Genomic DNA, 21,636 nt, shown 5'->3' with positions numbered 1-21,636 from the left:
CGAATAACAACAAAATTATAAAAAGAAAGTTTTCCTCACGCTAACAAACTTTCCGCGATCGTTCAGCTACCCGACGTCACACTTAACGGATCGTTAACGAATTACTATATACTCGTGTACACTTTGCTACTGTATATGTGTGTACTCATCCGCCTATCCGGATGCTGTAATGAACCTTTTCGTCTCGATACTACAATGATGCATTTGCCATAACTACTTTTAGGTGCGTACGGAGAGATTGTATGTGTGTGTGGTTGTTTTTTTTTAAATTTTTGGCCCTGTTTGCCTACTTTCTTTTAAAACTTATTCTCTTTTTTTCCACCACTACTAAACCATTCTACATTATTCACAAAAATCGTGAAAAGTATCATTAAAATACACACATTACACGATAAGAATATACGAAAGGATGCTGCACACGAAAAGCACAAGAAGATGTGCGTGTTTGCGTGGCGGGCGGATTTTTTTTTTTGATTAATTTTGATCCTTTCACAAGAACTTTTGTGAAATACACAGTTGCATTTTTCAAAATCGTACGTATAATAATCGAGAACGCCATTTTCGCGTGCGTGCGACGAAAGCGAAACTATTTCCGAAAATGTAAATCCAACGGCAGCCGAGCCTAAAGTGTTTCGAAAATATAAGCTTAACACACACGTGGTGTGTCGTGCGTGGGTTTTTTTTGTTTTCATCTCTTTGCTTCAGAATTTTATCCATTTTAATAATCTCGTTACCGCGATAGCAAACGCGCGCGTTTCTGCAGTACGTTCGTAAACGTACTACGCACGTGTATTACAAAGATTCGTATTTTTTGTGTTTTAATAATCTCTAAACCTTCCGCTGCTACGCTCTATCACCCCCCGGGTTCACTAGTTTTTGCCTCAAACTCAGCGCAAAATAGTAGGAATGCATGCAATAAGAATTAAAATAAATTAATTACACGACGAAACGGGACGAACTGGGACAGAGGGACTGTTTGAAGGGGGGGAAGATGAGTGAGTTATTTGCTATCTCTATATAAAGAAGGAAGACCTTTTAGGCATGATAACGATGACTCTTGGTTTCGATGTCGTACGAGGGATCGAACGTGAACTTAAAGCTAGCACACAAGCACTGTACAAATGGAAATACAACGACCAAAGGACTAATTCTAGGAGGGAATGTGTGTCCAGTGGGAACAGCTACGAAACCGGAATTGGTGAGGACATCACGCATAGAAAGATGTGATTGAAGCTATCGCGTGATCTCTCAATCTCCGCACAACAGTACGTATATGAATTTGGCCTGACGTCTTGCGTAGTTTCCCTGATACCAATCGTTTGTTCCCTCCTAGATGTCTATCGAGCGTAACCAACAAACAAAAGCCCCCCACGAAAACAGGTATGCAATGCTATACGATGCTTCACACACGGTTCCGATGTGTGTTTCACACTGAGATTGATTTATCTACTGGCCCTTTCCGGTTACAACTCTATCTATAACGGCTAGCGTTCTCCGGATGGAGGACATCTGGTTGCTGTTTGTTGAGGTCTACTGTCGCCGGTTCGGTACACCGGTCCGTTCACGACTGTCCTCCCGTCCGACGCTGTTCCGACTGCGCGGTGGCGACGTATTGTTGGTCCCATTCGGTCCGAGGCGTGTTTTGCGCGAACGTTTAAATTTGGCCATATCCTCACCGAACACATCACCTGTCCTGAGCGCCGATATGAGGTCATCGAACTCACCCTTATTGTTGGCATCGGCTGTCGTTACTGGGCCACCATTGGTGCCGTTCGTATGCTTCGACTTTAGACCCAACTTACCGGCCACCGAATTCAGGAGCCCTTCCTTCGTTTTACGCTCAATGGTGCGTTTTTTGAGCTGAAAAGAATGGAATCATAATGGCGTAAAATCAGTCTAATAGGGCGGTTTAAATTTAGTGCCCATATTTACCTCCGCTTCCTGCTTGGCACGCTTTTCCTCCTCTTCCTGACGCCGCCGGAAGTTCTCGTTGTCCTGCTTCGCTTCCATAAGAGCGGACAGGAACCCATCGAAGATGCCGAAGAATTCTTCCGGCTGTACGACAGAACCGTCCTCACCGAAAAGACGAACGGCACGGTCAAATCTGTTGTTTGGAAAGGAATAGACATTAGTATATCTTTCGGTTCAACCAACAGCACAACCGTTCACCCAACGTACCTCGTTTTCATGTCCTGAAATTGGTCCTCCAGCTCGGCAAAACGCACCGACGCCTGGGCGTGAAATTCTCTCATCACCGGCAGAAACCGATCACCTGGCTGTGACGCACCGCTGCTTCGATGAAACTCGATCTCACGGTTCACTTCCGCCAGCCCGGCACGAAGCATCGTAATGTCTTTGTCCATCTCACCGAGCGACACCTTCGAGGCTTCCTTCACGTGCGGCAGATCCTCCTCGAGCGTTAGAATATCCTTAAACTTCTTCTCGATGATTTGCACCAGATAGTGCAGCAACGTGGTACCCTTAGCTGCACTTGACTTGGTGTCAGCCAGTCGGTTCAGTGACGCCAGTCGGAAACCTGACGCATTACCACGGGCTCCTCGGTTCATGTAGTTACCGAGCGCAAGGACTAGTTCGAGCAGTTTGCGAAGCTTGCGGGAACGGGCAACTTCGCGCGATGCCTCCATCACGCTAGCGATCCTCGGTGCGAGATCGTTCACGGTGACCTGGAAACGCTTCTTGTAGTGTAGACTACGCAACCGCTGCTCATAGTGAGGTATCCTGTGAGGTAGAATTGTTGATAAATGTTAGGTGTGCTAAGTTCTTCAACTACAAGCGAGAGGAACTTACTTTGAGATTTCGTAAAGAAACCGATCGGCACGTGCTAGCGAGTCGATGTCCTCCGAATGTTCGTCCAAGAGTGCACGCTCTTCGGCCGAAGGAGTAAACTTGAGCAGCTGTTCCACCATATCGATCGGTAACTGCTCATTCGAGTCCATCGACAAGATAGCCCTAGAATGATGAGTATGGTAGTGAGTTTTGTAAACATCAACAGGTTCCCAAGCAGATTGGGGAATTCTGGTTAACTTACTTGGAGATCTCCTCATCAGTCATCTTGAGCTTGCTTAGCAGAATGGTACAGTTCTGGGCTCGGCGTCCATCAATTACGGACAAAATTTTGGCCTTATTTTTCCCGATCAAGCGTAGATCCTCGATCGAGCCATCATTCTGTGGAGAAGTAATCTGGTCAGTAACTTGGAATATTTCAACGATCACAGTGCAATCACTTACAGCAACACCGTTCTTTTGGTAGGCAGAGAACAACTTGTCGATCGATTCGAGTTCGATGCTGTTGTACCACTTCGTATCGTCCAGCTCACTCCACACCGTACCCTGCAGCTTGCTGTCGGGCAGCTTCGACCAGTTGAAACTTTTGAGCGGATTGGCCGGCTGTGGAACGTTCTTCTTCGGTGCTTCTGGGGCTTTTGGTGCTGCCGGTGCCTGTGGACCGGCCGGTGCGAGCTTGGGCATACCACCCGGGGCTGGTGGTGGTGGTGGTGCGGCAGGCATCATCATTGGTGGTGGCGGAGGTGGTGGAAGTTTGCAGGGTGCTGGAGGTGGCGGCGGAGGTGACGTTGCCTGTCCATTACAGTTGGCTCCTTGCAATCCGGCCACCTTCTGATCGTCCGGGATGCTACCTTCCGTAACGAGCCGCTCCAGGCGAAGCCGTTCCTGCTGCTCGCTTACGAACCGATGCTGGAGATCTTCGGCACGCATCTCGGCATTGAGTGCCCGCTGCACTGCCTGCGAGTGATTGGCACTTTCCTTTTCCAATCGTTCGCGCATGCGTGCTAAGGACGTTTCGAGGTCTTCCTTCTCCTGCGTCCGATGGTCGAGATCCTGTTCCTTCTTGGCTAACCGGGCCGTTATTTCGGAATTTTCACGCTCCAAATCTTCGGCTCGGGTACGGGCCGCTACCAGTTCTTCCTCCTTCACCAGCAGTTTAACGATCTTGCGCACATCGATCGAGAGTGGTGTTACGTCGGGGTCTTGCAGTTTTAGCGAGGCGGACGCAACCGAACCCGTTTCGGAACGCTTGTCCACACCGGGCGCATCCGGATCGAGACAGTCACTGGCAGGACGTTCTTCGTGCTGTAGAACCAACTGCTGCACAACCCTATCGAACAGTAACCAGTGCTGTGCGTTCGGACCGGTCGTGGGTGGTGGAAGCAATAGCATATGCTGCAACAATGACAATAGATGTGGATAGGCCGGTGAATGACTTAGTTTACGGCGTATCAGATCAAACATAGCCGAGGCGCTCTTGGTGTCCACATGCTCGTGATCGAACTTTCGTGCCAGTTCCTTTTCGTCCTCATTGCGAACCATCTCAAAAAAGTCAAGATGGCGGTTGAGAGTCTCGTTCTCATGCTTGCGCAGCTTATCGATTACGGGCTGAATACCAAGCATCAGGAACTCGTATCGCAGATGCAACCGAAACTCGAGATTCTCCTGTCCTGGGCCGTAGTTTAGTACGGCGTTAATAAACGACATGATGGCCGTCTTGAGGTTGACGTCATCCCGGTACGCACCGGTCGAGCGGTCGAGATCGTTGACGATGCCCTGGAACCGGGCCCGTTCTGCCGCGTACTCCTGATAGTTAAGCATCGCGGTCAGCACCTTCTTGTGTCCACCGGGCACCAAACATACGGCACCGAGAATTTCGAGTGCGGCAATCTTGGTCTTAATGTTGTCAGCTGCCAGCGAACGTGCGATCGTATCGATGCCGGTCGGATGGGCGAGCACATGCGAACGGCCGGTTGAGTTGTTCATCAACGCCTTAATACATCCGATCAGGCTGGTATGCAATGGGCTGTTCGCTACCCGTATATCGAGAACCTGCAGTAACTCCAACAGTGCCGGCAGTCCTTGCAGTTCGATAAACCGAATCACGAAACTGTGTGCCGACGTACGGAGTGCTGTCTTGAGTGCATCGAACAATGCCGTCTGCGATTCAATCTTGGGTCCATATTCGTGGGTTGGTGATTCGTCCGGTGCACAAGCTTTCAGCTGTACCGCCATATCCTTTAACCGTTCGATGTAGTGTTCGGGCGAGGGTGGCACTGTCTGGAGCGGTGTACCGTTCGGTCCACTGTCCAGGGGGCTTTTGCGTGAGCAGTAGATTTGCCACTTTTTCTGCGGCGGAAGGCTCATCATGGCCGCTTTGTTCGGTGCGGTAAGATCCAGCTCTTCGACCAGCTCGGCAAACTTACTGTCCAGCTCGTCGATGGCCGGCATCGGTTGGGTCGGGGTGAGTGTTTGCAAGGAGAACACACCCTCAACCACACAGATTTCGGGTGGTTCGTCATCCTGTGAATGGAAGGAAGTAAACGATTAGAATTGCAATACGATTAAAATTCCCGGTAGAAAGAGGGATGATACGAACTTGTATAAAAAATAGATACATAAAAATTTTCTCTACAAAATATATAATCTTGGAAAAGAATTCCATAGCGTAAAATTTGTCCCACCAAAGAAAGAAAAAAAAAATCTCCTGAAATGTGCTTCCACAACCTCCGGTTGTCAGTTGACTAATCTCATTATAGGTTGGTTGCTTTGATTGAAGAGTTCTATTTGTTTGCTTTTATTTGTACATAAAGTTTTGCTATTTAAAGTGATCGCTACATAATCCACAAAATCCTGGGAATATCCGGAAGTGTTCTTCCATATTTTTCGAGAAGAAAGTTCCAATTTCTAGAATAAGTATTAATCCTTCTTAGTGAGACTACTACGCTTCTCAAAGTCCTTTAAAACGCCTTCCAAAACTTTGCTTTTTAGCTGTTTTTATGTCATTCCAATGACATCGATAGAGCATAATTCGCTACGAAATGATGAAGATATTGGAGTCGATCGTTGAAGCGACTCCTCTAAACACCTTTAATTTATATGAGACCAAAGATTATTTAGGACGTTCCTCTCAAACGTGATCTGCAGTCGTCAGCTTTGACCAGAGAAAATTGAGAAATTCATACAATAGTATTCCCGTTCACTATACCGTATCTGGAATGCGTTATTATTCTTAGCTTTATAGGTTGCCTAACCTTTCGAGCTGCAATTTAATGTACACAGCAAATAGATCACAGGTAACTCCACTTCCCGATTTAAAGCTCACTGCCGATGATTAGTGTTATTCAATTTGTACCATTTACTCCATTTATAACAATTCGTTTCCATCTGGCACTGCACTTCGATCGAGGAGAACTGTAAAAATGGGCCAAATCTAAAGAATGGATCCGATTTAGGCAAATGCTACGAGTACTCGGAGTAGTACAATCGTACGAAACCATTATTGCCATCGAAACGATTAAATTACACCAGAGGTAAGATGCTGCGGCGATGGGTTTCTGCCCCCCAAAAAATAGGTTGATGGCAAAAGGTCGATCCGAGGGTTCACCTGAAACACGATGCCACTTTGCATGTGGACGTGAAGCTGATGAAGCTTTCGCCGGTGTGTAGGAAGTCGATCAAAATCGTGCATTTTCTTTTTTTTTTTCGTTGCGTTGAGATCAACGGGGTTTTTGCTTCCGATAAAATGGCAGCACTAAGCAGCTGGCATAAGCATAGATTATGATTGATTAGGTACGTGCCCAACATTAGACGAGTGTTCGCTCAATTTGTGCAGGAAATCGATCTACAGCAGCTTTATTTCCAATCGTTTGCGGTAATGTCGATTCAATCACGAACCAAACGAGCACAACCACGATGCAGAACCGGTGGAGAAAAAAAACTGTACCACTGGAGCAACATTACTATCAACGGCCAAATGCTCCAGACAGCGAGGTTGGTGGGCGTGAGAAAATGATTTTGAAAAAAAGGAACTATAAAACTAACTACAAGCTTCAAATTTTCTTGTTGACAGTATATCGTTTCCCATGGAAAAATACAGTCCGACACACCGAGCATGGACAAAATTGATTTTTGTCTCAACGTTGTTCGAGTGTTGTTTGCACAAATTTGTTGCTGCGACCGTCATTGACACCAATTTGGGTAGCAAAAAGTGAAAGATTACTTGTTAAAATATGTTCCCCACCAATTGTCGCAAATTGTCACAGCGATCGTTTTCGGTGATAAGGGTGTGTCTTTTTTTTCGTTTGTTACCATTTCATAATGATAGCGGTGGTGATGGTGTGAAAGGTTGAGAAAAATAAACTAAATCGCGCGATGTACTTTCAAGGTTTGTTGGCAAGAAAAAAAGCCTTACTTCATCGAGCAATTGGAATGACTTTTTGAATTCCCAAATTAGTCCGAAAATGGTGCACATCTGAAGTACGTCTTGAGATGAAAAGTTGATAAAAATAGGATGGAAACTGTGTCATGGAATAAAAGCTGATGTCCAACACGACTAACTGATTTAAGCTCGGATTGCTCTTTCCTAAAAAAAATGTCTGGAAGTGTCGGTGTCCAATATTGGTCATTTTAATGGAAGTTTTTAAATTTTGTTTTCTGAAACGAGTCTGAACCGATCAAGAAAGACGGGAAATGGTAGACCACACCTCTTGAGGATGCAATGAATTTGGATTGAAATTTGTTCCAATTTTAAGGGATCTGTATTAAAACTTCTCTAATCACAACACTTGTCGCGACGATCAAAACTGGGAGTATATAGGACCTATATAGTTCCTAAACTCGTATGACTAAAACTGACCAAACTCTCTTAGTCAAATTGGAGAGGAAAATGGTCAGAAAGTTGTTTGACTCCGCATGTGTGGAAGGACAGTGGAGTTGTCAGTTGTCCTATCAGTAGGCTCGCAAGGCTCCGGTGGGTTGGTCATGTCATGCGAATGACACCGAACGACCCAGGGCATAAAGACATTTTAGGTCATCCACATGGACAGAGGAGACTTCCTCCCCCAGGAGACAGAGGAGGCCCCAAACTGATGGGTTGATACGTCCATCAGAAATACTGGGATAGTGGATTGGCAGTAAGTGAGTATGGACTCTTTGGACTCTGATATGCTCAATATTGGAGCGTGCAAAAGCGTTTCTTGTAGCAACTTACATCATTTGAGCCTAAATAAAGTCGATCACCAAACACATTCGTAAAGCACTGATCGACCTGATCTGCTTATCTGCAAATGCTTATGCATTTGTTCGTTCCCGGAGACCCAAGTGCACGGTAACTTATGTCACTGGTGTGTCCGGAAACACATCGGTCCTAAGTGTAGAGTGCTGTTAGTAGCCAACGTAGACAGCAGCATTACCATTAACATCGTTTTTTTTTTAATGCTGCCGTGTGCTAATAGGTCGCGATTGGCAAATTAAAACCACTCATAATCAATCCCGGTCCCGGTGAGAAAGTGAGAACGAGCCGGTTTTGTTTCGTTGCTTTTGCTGTGTTGAGAGACACAGCTCATTACCGAGGTTGTTACACAATGCTGTAAATATACTGATGAGATGTATGAACATCCCGATGGACTTGTAGCCCTAAGTAATGGATTACAATGCTACGACCTATTGAAAGGGATTCTTCAGTACAAAAACCGCATCACGATAAAGGAGCTATTTGCTGTTGCCCATAAAAAGGGGAATAAAAAACCTTGTGAACAAAACCTTGCTATTTTCGTCTCGCCAATAAGTTTCTCGCAAACGCATATGGGCATAAACATATTGACACCTTTGGCGCTTAAATTATGGCTACGCTGGATGGTTTCCTTATTGCTCCGATATGCATTGGACAATGAGAAGCACGTCAAAATAGGACTCCTTCAAGCGTATCGAATGAAAACGCAAGAAGCCGACATCAGTTTTAGCTGTTTATCAACCGTGACCGTGAATGTCAGTGTCAAAAACGCAAAACCGAAGGACACTCGACCGAGTCCAGTTGGTGCTGACAATATGATCTCCCTCATACATAGGGGTGTCACATAAGTGGTCAGGGTTGATCTTTCTTCACGGCTCTATACCTTTATCCGACGTTCCGACGATCAGGAAAGATCGATTTCACCAATTATGGAATGTTTATGACTGATGTCTTCCCCTTAATTTGCGTACGGTATGCAACAATGGCTTGATCTTGGCATACTTCTCGTCGTGATGAGGCTTCCTTTTGGGAAAGGTAATTGCGTTATAAATTACCACGCAGTAACATTAATATCGAGAGGGGGATTGAATCGAGGAAATCCCCATCATGGTCAAATGAAGAGGGAAAAGATAATGTCATTGTCATTGCTTCATTAGGATCCGATCCTTACATCATAAGTTTCTTGATTAATTGTACTACTGCCCCAAATGTCCTTCTATGAGTTCAACGTTTAAATCAATACCGGCTACAAAACTCCCATAAAATCACAATCATTATAAACGAAATTGTATCATTTACAGAACAGTCAATAATATTATCGTTACTCGTTTCACCATTCTCATCAGCGCGATAAAATGTAATTAACCATAAAGAGTCACCAAACTCAAGCTGTTATTTTACGATCTTGACTATAAGACTTTCAAAGTCGAATAAACTGTAAAGCAAAAGCAGCAAAAAAAAAACTGCGAACATTCATTACACCATACCGGCAGCAATGCTAGGGAGATACATGAAGATAACTCCGGACATGGGCATCGACCATGGGTGCCATTTAATTACTAATAAACACTCATTTATCTTATCGCACGAATGACCTATCCTGTCGGGAAGGAAAGTACGCCGATGCGAGGATTATTGGAGGGTAGCAAAACAAAAAAAAACGAAACACGAATCTGTTCCGCTACGATAGTAAATCATTAGGAGCGAACATCGATTAAAATCTTTCCATAAATCAGACGCTAGAGGGTGGAAGCAGTTTTTGCCCTAATGTTCGAACAGTGGTAAAATAATTGAAATACTTTCCAGCAGGAAGGTAACTTCTCCTCAAGTTACTCAAGCTTTAAGATGCAGAAAGAGAGAGAGAGAGAGAGAGAGAGAGAGAGAGAGAGAGAAAAGGAAACGGAAGAGAGTGGTGCACCATGTTAAAGGTGCTTTGGTTTCCACGATAAGCCACCGACCAGGCACGCACGATCCGATCCGTACAATATATCATGATAAATTGCTTCTATCGATCGTTCGCTTAGCCTGATACGATCAATCGAGAGTGAAACCACATTATGCTGGAAGCTCGCTCAAACCGGTAAGCAATCCCCCTTTTGTGCATGTGTTGAAATTTGAAATTTTCGTACGAATATTACTAACGCGTACACATCGTGTGGCACTTGGATGCGGAAGTTGTTTTGGAATTCGATCTTCTGGACTGTGCCGCGTAACGAGCACATGCACGGTTTTGATAAATGATCGTACAACAAAATCGACCGGGTCGTATGGCACGCAGGACTTCTTGGCTGGCGACGCACCGACGCAGCACGAATTACGGCACGGAACTGACCCGTTTCGTTCGTTCGATCGAATTTGCGCACACCCCGGGAGTTCTGTTGCGGTGTGTGATACTTCCGATCGATGGTGAATAAATCGGCGACCATGTTACGGTTGGTAAATTGGAAGCATTTTACACGGGTTGTGGTGAGTCTGATGATTTAACCGATCCGGTGGCCCACCGATCGGTGGTTTTGTGGTCGTGCGCTCAGTGTGTAACATTATCGTTTCTAGCTGAAACGGCTGTACTTTAATCGAATTAGGTACAATTTCGTTGGATGGTGTAAAAACCGGAAAACTATGTTTCATAATATTTAGTCTCCCCCATTTGAGCGGATAGGAGTGTTTTAATATGTGCTCATCGAATGAAAGGGGTTGTGGAATTTTATTTAGTGCACCGTGTACGATCGAAAACAAACAAAAGACTGCGCTAGTAATCAAGCGACGAACCCTTGAAAGAAAGTAAAATTACATGTACATTGTTAAGCGCTATCTATTGTGTTCTCGTCGTGTTTTTTTTCTAAATTTAACATAAAAAAAACTTTTTTAATCTCTAATCAAAAACACAAATATCCTTACGTAACTGTTAATACATTCCCCCAAACTCGGCATAGTGTGGAGATAGTTTTAGCTATCGAGATCAATGTATACACACATGACATTAGAATCGTAGCCAGCGGCACTGTCCTCTGATGCAAGATTAGTGACATTTATGCACATGTTGCTGTACAAAACTAACAAAGGGCGCACTATTTATGTTTCCCAACCTTCATGTTGTACTTTGTTTTTTTTTTTGTTTGTTTGCGTTCTCGTAATTGTTTTCTAACGCTCCGTTAATAAATGTATGTGGTGTACGACTTACCTGCAAACAGCCACACCAGCCCCGGCGCCCACGGAAGGCTGGCATCTTTTTGTGTGCCTTGTAGTGTTTGTGCAGATTCGTCTGATGGTAGTGTTGCTGGGCCGTTGGCTGTACGGTGACGGCCGTACCGTTGGCCGGGACCGTATGAAGCGAACCCGGCACCGTCGGCTGATAGAAGGCGTCGGCCGTGGCGGTGATGTTGCTGCTGTAGTTACCGGATGTGCCCTCCGGTGTTGTGGTGCCGCCACTGTTTGTCACCGCTTCCTTGCATATGTGGGGCAAACTCCAGCTGCCGAGATCGGGCAGCCGCGTCCGCAACGTGGCCAAATTGATCGGGCACGTAGGGATACCCTGGAAATGGTAGAAAGGTACGGGATGAGATAAGTTTCATGACCACTTTACTTGGTTTTGTAGTGAAGGTTATTTTTTATATATTGTAGATGATGAGTAGAGGATCTCTAATTTACTTCAATATGACATACGTACGCCGAAAAGCACACTTAACGATAACAATTTGCAGGATGGTGGATGGTTTGCATAATCTTAGAGCATTATATTTTTTTCCTTTCGGATCAAATTTAACCTTTCCCTAGCTGTTAGGAAACTATCGCCACTCGGCAATCCTTTAGCGCTTTGCGAATAATGCAACCATTTAAAATCCGTCAAAACTGCCGTGTCTGAATAGTTTCCAGCGTTCCACAAATGTATGGTAAATCCGTCACTTCCGTCTCCCGAGCGTAGAGTTTTTTTTTTGGGAGGCTGGAGAGAGTGATCAACCACTCGGTGGATGAGGGTGTGCATCGTGCAAATCTTGTACCCTGCCTGCGGTCAAATGGCCCATTAATTATGTGTATGCTTACGCTTCGGGCCAATAAAGAGGGAGAGAGAGAGCCGGGAACTTTGCCTCGAGGGGTCTTACACCACCATTGAGAGGGACGCGTCTCGTTGATCTCTGACGTTGGGAAGCGCAGTTTTTTTGTTTCCGTTATCAGTCAAGCATTTTCAGTTCTCTCCATCTTCAACCTCCACACAACCTCTTTCTTCTAGACATCGCTCCCAACCGATCTTCCGGTTTTTTTTTGGTTTTTTTGGGGGAATGCTGTTAAGCTAAAAACGATGGTGACCACTTTCGCTGCTCAAAATCAATCGTTTTGACAGTAATTTGAATGATGCAAGCGTGTTGGCGAACGGTAATGTGATCGCAAAAATGTTGTGAAAAATGACATCGATCGTGTGGGAGGGAGGGGAACGAAACGTGATCGAGGTATGTTGACGTTTGTCATTGGATAGCGGATTTTTTTGTATTTGGCACACATTCACATCTCCCTAATCCCGCATGAATCTCAACGGTTGACCCCAGAGGTGCCGTTGACCCGCGCAAGGAAACCTGTCGCGTAACGGGCTTTGTTGTGTTTTCTCCGACACTACGCACCATTAAAGAAAGTGCCTCCCGCAAAGAAAGTGGCTCATTGTTGTGATGTCACGGTTTGGAGGCTGTACTGTGCACTCATCTCAGGTTGTTGATTGTTTGGGGCATTGGGAATGATTTTTGGATTGGACACACACATGTGGTAAAGTGGTAGAGAGACATTGTTGTTTTTTTTTCTTCTTCCAAACTGTCGAAGATCATCGATGAGTAAGCAAGGTTTTTTTTTGGTGCAGGCAGTTCGGGAACTACATCATTGTTTCTGTCTTCAACCGATGGGAACTGTCGCGCGAGCGATGTAATGGAGTTTTTTTTTGTCTCGTAAGCGCTTTTTTTCGAACGTCTAGTGCCCTTTTAAGATTGCGCAGAGGGTTGTCCCTCTAGCTTCTTTGGGGGTTTTTTTTTGTTGGATGAGATTATGTAACTTTGCCAAATGTGTTAAACATAAAACTAGGGTTTGAAGAAACGAACCAAAACAAACGGAAACAATCTGATGGAATGCGTATAATTACTTGTGAGACGTTTTAATGCATTATGTAAATGTTTGTGTGTGTTTTTTTTACTGTAGAATAGAAATGTTATTGTGAAAGTGTCTTAATTTAGTGATCACTAAAATTAGATTTGGTCCAACTACTTAACAATTTTAATTATACATGTTTTAAAATCTCTTCATGTTCAAAACAACTACTTTGTATCGCCACCTTCTTTGTAGTAATCTTAATACGGCAAAAAATCATACACGCCGCCATAGTCAATTATCGCATCTAATCGTTTAGAAGTAACTAAATGGAAACACCTGTCAGACGTTAAATGGACATAGTTTCCTAATGCGTTACGCTCATTACCCTTCCAACATTGTTGTGTTGACGCAAAGTAGCCCAACAATGCTGGACCATGTCGACACCTCCCGTTCCCAACTCTAGAGCTAGAGTATTTTGCATATAAAGCCTTCGCACAGCTTTTGCACAGGACCTGCGGCGTCTAACCAATTATAGCTATAAAATATGTGACCATTTTGTTTCAGAAATCAGAGCAGCACCTGAAGTTACAGCCTGAATAAGGAAACCATTAACGTACGGATACGATCATTTGCGAGTCGTTAGCGTGGTAGTATATCGGTTGAAGATTAGGCTTAGTCGAAGACGTGAAACGTGCACTCCTGGTATTACCGATCGGGTAAGAATGACATCATTAATCATGCGGCTAACATGACATAGTACGAGTCCACTTGTTAGGCACCGGGCATGACAGTAAGGTCGATGAGTTAATAGAGGCTATCTCTGCCTCATCTATCGATCGATCCGAACCAGATGTCCTTTGCGAAAGGTTCTTCCGATGTGTGGCGCACCTCAAAACTGCTGACCATCGGTGAATCCTTCACAGGTTTTGACAGATTACTCTGACACTAGAAGTGTACGTGCAAAATGGGTACTCACCATTGACCTTCGTGTCTACCCGGTGTACCTCTCGGAGATATTCCGTGTCATGCCGGTTGGCACTTTCCTGCACGAGCATGACCCTTCACGTGATGCGTTGGAATGCAGCTACTCGTGTGCTGCATAAAACGACGAGTTTAGACAGAGTGTCACCCGCAAAGAGTGACTTTGCAGTGTGACCTGGTTGCCTATATAAACATACGGAGCATGCCAGAGGTCTTTGGCAAACAATCGCTCAAACATTGCTCCCATGGTTTGGGGAAAGTCCAGGAAATAAACACAAAAAACCACAAACGAGTGTAGATTCTGTGTAGGGCATCTGCGACGGGATTGGATGCACACAGACACAAAGTCAAGGTGTTCAGCTAGTAGTTGGAGACTATTATCTGCGGCAGGCAATTTGACTAAGCGGGGTTTAGGAAAGTTAGGTTAGGTTGGGTAAATAAACAGTTAAAGAGGTGGTAGTTCGTGGATGCTCCCACGGTACGGAACGTGGTTACTGAGCGTTAAAGTAGTCGGCAGTTTGCGCAGGGTAGTTGTTTGGTTGGCAGACTATTTGGCTACCGTTATCTATAGCGTTTTCCAACAAAACAAAACTTTGATGCGGTATTATTTTGCGCCGTACAGCCATTCTGTGTCAGAGAGATGTGAAGGAGGATGCGCTGTAAACAAGTTCAAGTTTAGCTTGCGAGATATCGTACTATCGTAAAGATAATGAAGAATAAGGTTGGTATACGTTGGTTTGAAGATACGGAACTCATTTTAAAAGAATGTCACATGAACGGAGATCGTGATCTGAGATAAAACCTCTTTTATGTTCAGAATAACCACGCATAGAATGAGAATTCGTACGAATGCCCACAACATTATTTTAAAGTTAGACATTAATATAATTGAAACATATTTTTTAATAATGGATTAATGCCTAACTGTTTGTTGTTTTGTATATTTCTATAACAAGCAACAGGTTTTATCATTTCGGATCAAAACTTTCACTGCTTAAAGCTCAAATTGGTTTCGAGAGTCTGGGGAGCAGTCACAACGCACCAAACCTATGATTAAAACCAATAAATTCAATCACGTCGGGTTCGGAGTTCCCTGAGCCGAACTGCGCAGAAGTTCACCGTGCTGGTTTGCCGTTAATCATAAAAGGCTTAACAACCGGCCTGCTGACCTCATGTGCAGTCTCAGGACCGATGAGATGATATGCTGATGAGGTAACCATGAGGCTACCCGTCCAAGGCACTTGTCGCACTGTCGGGCGTTCCTCGACACGCATCGACGACTTCCTTCTCCTAATACGTACGTCTCTCTAGTGAGGTGAGTTGGGAGTATCAAAACCCCCCACTAACAAATTGTGCCACTCCTTCGATGAGTGTGCGATTTTTAAAAATTAGCACTTTTTCATTTCAATTTGCCCACACGGTGGCCACACGCTATATCTTGTGCTGGTTGTTGAGCTGCCTGTGAAGGGTTGGACATTCCCGTTGTTGCGGTGAAGGGTGCAACTAGCCAGGACGTTGTGAATACGTTCTGAGCAGGTTTGCTGAAAGCGAAAGCAAAAACTACGATCTTGTCTACGATTGATCTACGGTGATCGAGTAGCTGTGTGTTTAACCTTTCTTGATCGTAATGAAAGTACATTGCAAATCATGCGTAACGAGAGGAAACAAAGCATACTGCGGAGGCTGCATTACAATGGCAATTATTCACACCAATTCGATGACGTTCTTGTTGACCTTTTTTTTTTTGGTTTCGCGAAGTAATTTCCGTCAACGATCAAAACGAGTGAAAGATGAAACGATACACGCTCTGCGTGGTCGGAAAATTAGCTAACGCTGGCGGGGTGGTTGTGTGAGAAAAAGGAAATTGACTGGAAGGTGAAAATGAAGGTAAGGCGAGGTGAAAGTTTCAACCGAAAATTTTGTTAGCTCATATATGCATCCGTAACCTTGGCCGTGAAATATGACGGCAGGATGGTGATGATGTTACGATCGGACACACAGGTGGAAATTAACAAATATAATGTTTTCCATGAGAGGATGTTACTTACGATCTTGCTTTAATGAGTTGTGTGAACTATGTGCGCTTTTTTAAATTATTCTTATTATTTTAGCACTCTAAGAAAGTGTTATCTTGACATTGCGGTTAATGATGAGCTTAGTTGTTAAATGAAAAAAATGAAGGCCAAAAATATCAAAGAATCGAGCAAATATTGAGCTGTGAATTGGAACAACTTTACAAATAAAAAAAAAATATTTAAAAGTTTGAACTAACAATGGCAAACAAATTTCGGAAAAGGTCTGTCTTGTGAAGATCATTGTCCGGATCATTAAATTACCGGAAGACCATTCAACTTTTAAGCAATTAATTATGAATATTGCATGTTGTACTCGATTTAAAGTTTTTCGATTAGCAAGGCTCCTAAAAATTACTCCAATTCTCGCTATGATATTTAATAGTTATTCTAAAAATATCAAATTACGATAAATGCTACAATTGGAATGCAATGCAATGTTTACGCAATCAATTACTGGGAAATAATTCATTTCACCATGGTCACACATTAAATTACTGCTGGCTATCGCGCACGGCCAGTAGGAAGCAATTTATTTTCCTTTTTTTCAATGCACCCTTCTAGGTGTGGTAGGTACAAAACAACCCCCCGCGAGTGAGGGTGGTTCAGTACTTGCGGTACGCGCTTCAATACAAACCGCTAACGGATCTAACGGATAAAACCGTTTAATCGCGCCCTATCTAACCGTTGCGTGGTCCCACCTCCCCCGAGGGCTCTCACCAAGGTGACTAAAACGCGTGTGCCAACTTTATCAAAAACCACCTTTTTTAGTGCTTTAGTGTTGGTTAAAGTGTGCACCGGTAGCGTTAGTAGAAGCGGTGAAACTCCTATCCCAATTCTCCTCTATCCGCTGTCACGCGTAATAGAGCCCAATTAAATGCATCACTAACAAGTGCAGTTGGCGCATACAGGTTGCGCCTTAGCACATCAAGCGTGACCAATGCCCGATGACGACAGCGGCAAATGGCGTGAGGTATCGAGCGAGCGAGAGAGCGAAAAAAGGTACAAACACGCGGTAGTAACACAACCTTTGCTGCAAAGTTACTTTTCTGGTTCTCTCGTGCTCGAATGTTTCAATGCACCCGCGCGTATGCTAATACACGGTGAACCCCGGGATGGACACGATCCGTGTCCAAGCTCGAGTGGCGCCGGAAGCTAATTTTGTACCGAGCACTACTCTACAATCAAGCCGCCATCGGTTTTGGTGCGTTAATGTGTTGCGTGCCCGGAATCATTGCCTCGGTAAATGTCTGGTCCCTAGCTTCGTCCGAATCAAGTCAGGATAGATCCTAAAAAGGTCAGTTACGTTGCATGATCATTTTCGCTCTCGAGTAAAATGGGAATTATGTTTCTATTCGTGCCGTCGTAGCGTCCTGCACGAGGACAATGTCTAAATCGATGCTAGCAGCTACGTGGTGTTGCCAATGACGGTGATGAAGTCTGATTCAATTAGACACGGTGTGGGAATGTTCATTGGTTTTCCGGGAATCGGTTACTCCGCCAGGTGTGTATCTCCTGCAGCGAAATGCCATTCACATTGAATTCTGACATTTCCTTGGTTGTTGGCGGTCGAAGTGAATAAGAGTACTTTATTAGCCATAGTTACTGACACTCTTCTGTCTGCTACTCTAGGCATTAGGGATAGGCTGAAGTACGCTCCAAAATAGTGTGGATTTATCATATTTAAATACTTATTTAAGGAAGGGGTTTTGTTAATACTTTGATACTATAAAATTGACAAAAAAATTGAAATGAATTTGGACAATAAAAATAGACGTTAAATAAATTTTTGAATACTCAAGAAAATTCCAATAGGCCGAAGGAACTGAACTGCTTCTTTTGTGTATGTTTGTTGAGCAAAAAAAAGGAATCGAAGCTTGAAATTAAATTGCAATCAACAAGTTCTCGCGTCTTTATACGATCGTGGGTTTAACTGTAGAAAATTCCCTTAACACTAGAACTACCAAGCGTTTTAAGCGTTTTTCGTTTGTGGTTACTTTTTAAACAATTTCGAAGAGTTGGAGTATATTTTATTGTTTATTGCAGATCGTACTATAGAATATATATGTGAAACTCATGTTTGAACTACCTTAGAATTGTTTAACCCTAAAAAATTTTGTGATGAAAATGAAGCGTTCCAGTCAAAATGACTGGTCCGGTAGTTCTAGTGTTAAGAAAGTGTGGACACCTCGAGCACACACTTGGCAGGTTTAACCTGCTAGAGAGGGAAAGAGAAATGTGTTTTGATTAGACCACGGCTCAACATTTCCGCCCTTTATACGAGTTCGATAAATGGAGAGAAAGAAAAAAAACACAAATATTAAAAAAAACCTACACACACACATACATATCCTCGTTTTACATTTAACGCGACGTGTGAAATTAATTTTTTGACATTTCCTACCCCAAAACCCGCATCGTTCGCGAGTGGGTGGATGGATTTTGAAACGCGGAAAATATCACGCTTATTCCTTGCGTTACGCAAACAAAATCGGCCCAACAGGGTTGAAATATTTTTTTGCACCTTCGCTATTTCGTTATCTGCTGCTGCCGGTGGAATGCGGCACCGGAATGGATTCCGTTAATGAGTACATGAGCTTAAAAATTTTGCACGCAATTGGGAATGGGTAAATTGATTTTTCTTACAAGGTTTTATGGTGTTTTATGTATTCTCGTTTTTTAAATATTTTGTAGCTTACCCGAACAGAGTAAAAAATATATTTTATTCAATAAACAGCCCATAAACTGATTTGTGAGGAGTAAAGTATTAAATTAAAACTTTCAATTAGCCACTTAACTTATTCTCACGACTTACATACTGCGCGTATCGATCGATTGAGCATTAGTCGAACCAAAATATTTCTCTTAAACACTTCATTTCATACGAAGAAGAAAACAAAGTGAAAAGCATTGCAGCAAGCATCGAACCACGTCAAACAGACTGGTGTGAAATTTCCTAATACGTTTCTCACAATAGGTCGAGAATGGGAAGAAAGGTTGGTTTCGTTGCGCATCGCAAGATGCTTGCTACGTTTAAGCCGTAGCATAACAACCCATTAGCATGTGATCTTACAGCAACAGTAAGACGATCGTGCCGCTCGATCGATTGCTGGAACATTCACAAACAACACAAACATGGTTCTTTCACCACATCTTACCGTATCGATCGAGGGCTCACCAGTTTTGGGAAATGGGTGGGTTTGGTTTAATTCTCACTTGTCTGCCAAACTCAGCGCCTTCGGTACGTTTATCGAAAAATGCTGGGAAATAAAGAAAAGTGTGCTGGCGGCACTGTGATCGGACGTTGCTTTGGTAATGCTGATCAATTAAGAGCATCGAACGGTGAAATTAATGTTAAACATTGGCATACGATTCTGGTGTGCGAATTGGGGTGGAAGGTATTTCGGTGAAGTAGTGAAAGATTCGACGTTTGTTTGCTCATCTTATTGCACATTCATCCACCGGAGATCCCCGGACGATAGGGAGATGGTGAACTTGTGGTAAATGCGCTAATCGAAACGTTTTTCAGGTGGCAACCGTTTTGTACACCGGCGGGAGAAAAAAAACATTGAGATAAACAAAGCACAAACTAGAGTTGGTGATGAAAAGTTGAGTTTTGCACATTTACACATAATAGAGTGTAACGAAGGAGAGACGATTCAGGTTTTTGCACCAAATGTTCGAGGGCGTGGGAAATAGAAGGAGTGTTTTTCGTTCTTCTCTTAATTAGACCATAAATGGTCGACTATTCGAAAACAAATAAATAATAAATTGGGAATGAAGAAAATCTTACCAGTCGCTTCATTAGACCACTTGGTCAACAAGCGATATTTCGACATTGAATGCGAAAAAAAAGCTACACAGCTTTGACCTACATCACTTAAGCTTCCTAACAATGTAGTGAGAATGGGACAAATCTGTTATGATTTAAACGATTTCTTGAGCTTGAAATTGTGACTTGTGCTTAATGTTGCTTTGTTGTTCCTATTTTTTTTAGTTGATCCGACTCATGACCGTTTAGACAACAAAGCTATTCTCAGCAAATCTCATTCTTATCTCAATGTCAGTTTCAGACAGCTGAGTTTAGTGTTTGCTAGTGTTGTGTTTAATGAATCTAATGAAAAGAGCTATTCACATGAATCTTCTGGGATTCATTTCTGGGAGTCATTTAAAGAGTCATTTAAAGCATTAGCCGACTCTTGAAAGATTCATGAATCCTCACAGATTCACCAAGATCTATTCTTCTTCCACAACAAATTCTCCCAAATCAATCAGGATTCATTGATCTTCAGAATAGAGATTCAGACTCCTTAATGCAGTTCAAAGATACATTCAGAATTATGAATCTGAATCATATTCGAACAGCATTAGTGTTATACCCCGTTGCTATTTTAGTTGCGTCAGCAAGATATAATTTTCTCCTCAAATCATTGGAATAATTCTTCTTACATCAACCGAAAGATCCTCGTTAATATGTCCTAATAAAATGTATGGTTTTTGTCGATATTTGCTGGGATGAGTTGAAGTCACTTTCCAACATGTATCTTCAGAATTTCTAAAGCTCTTATGCTACAATCTTTAATAAATGGAAGAAATAGTTAATACAGAACCTAAAACGAAGTCTCACTGATTCTAAGTACAAGCATTAGAATAAATCTTCATGATACATCGAATCTCCTCAATTGACGTTAAAGTACATCTTCATGGAATATTTCTTTCCATTTCTAAAATATCTCGCACTGCAGGGACATTGCCTGACCTGCTTTATTTTATTTTTATTTTTTGGTGTCGTACATCCAAAAACCGAACCTCCTACCGTTTGCAGCGAAACTTGCACATAAAACTACTTTTACATCGTAAACAGGAGCCCATAAGTAGAACGAACGTACACCACCCGGAACGTCCCGTGAGCAAACTCGATCGATCGGTAGATACATACGTCTGCCATGTTTAGGCGAAAGTTGCCATCACTTTTAAGGGGCACACACACACACACGGTTTTTGGGCTCCCGTTGTTTTAATTCTCCAAATGTGATAGTGTTTTAACTTCCTTTTCTTTCCTCTCATTTCCACTCGGCTCATTCGATGAGAACAATTACTTTCACTCTTGCACCGTGGGCACGTACGGCGATGAAGGTGCAGCTACCGCAAAACCAGGATCCCTTATTTGGACCAGATTATTCATCAGCGTCGCGCGACTTGAAGCAGAAATGAAAGTTTTTTTTTTGTTGTGGGGACGAGTATTTGGTGAGTACATCCCGTATGTAAATCCCCAACTCGCACGTGTTCTGAGTGTCTAAACCGCGGAACATGTCGGCACAATGTCAACCGGATCCGTACCGTTTTGCGTTCGGTCATTGAACAGAGGTGTCCCGCACACTGTATTGTAGGTCAGCAATCATAAAAATCAATCAAATCACTACAGGATCGACACGAGCTATCTATTTTCATTCCATTAGACACTCGAACTGTTTGAAT

At 43.4% G+C, this 21,636-nt stretch overlaps 2 protein-coding genes across 5 annotated transcripts in view; one reads left to right on the top strand and one right to left on the bottom strand.

Moving 5' to 3' along the window:
- The window catches only part of LOC125762218 (disheveled-associated activator of morphogenesis 1), a 53,664-nt gene that overhangs the window by 845 nt on the left and 31,183 nt on the right, over positions 1-21,636 (bottom strand). For 2 of the 4 annotated variants that reach the window (XM_049424068.1, XM_049424067.1), the window contains 7 exons: positions 11,220-11,570; positions 3,250-5,328; positions 3,050-3,186; positions 2,809-2,970; positions 2,179-2,739; positions 1,933-2,104; positions 1,394-1,860 (listed from right to left, as the gene is read on the bottom strand). In XM_049424068.1, coding sequence (XP_049280025.1) covers positions 1,531-1,860; positions 1,933-2,104; positions 2,179-2,739; positions 2,809-2,970; positions 3,050-3,186; positions 3,250-5,328; positions 11,220-11,570 — 3,792 coding nt within the window. In that variant the 3' untranslated portion in view covers positions 1,394-1,530. Of the gene's footprint in view, positions 1-1,393; positions 1,861-1,932; positions 2,105-2,178; positions 2,740-2,808; positions 2,971-3,049; positions 3,187-3,249; positions 5,329-5,404; positions 5,710-11,219; positions 11,571-21,636 lie in introns of those variants that run through there. The other 2 variants (XM_049424069.1, XM_049424070.1) reach the window with 2 other exon arrangements.
- The window catches only part of LOC125762227 (deoxyribonuclease-2-alpha), a 49,068-nt gene that overhangs the window by 7,800 nt on the left and 19,632 nt on the right, over positions 1-21,636 (top strand). The gene's annotated exons all lie outside the window — the stretch shown is intronic.

The sequence above is a fragment of the Anopheles funestus genome, chromosome 2RL (genome assembly GCF_943734845.2).
Source record: "Anopheles funestus chromosome 2RL, idAnoFuneDA-416_04, whole genome shotgun sequence".
Taxonomy (NCBI): domain Eukaryota; kingdom Metazoa; phylum Arthropoda; class Insecta; order Diptera; family Culicidae; genus Anopheles; species Anopheles funestus.
Note: the sequence above shows the minus strand (reverse complement) of the source record. Positions and strands in the feature narration are given on the sequence as shown.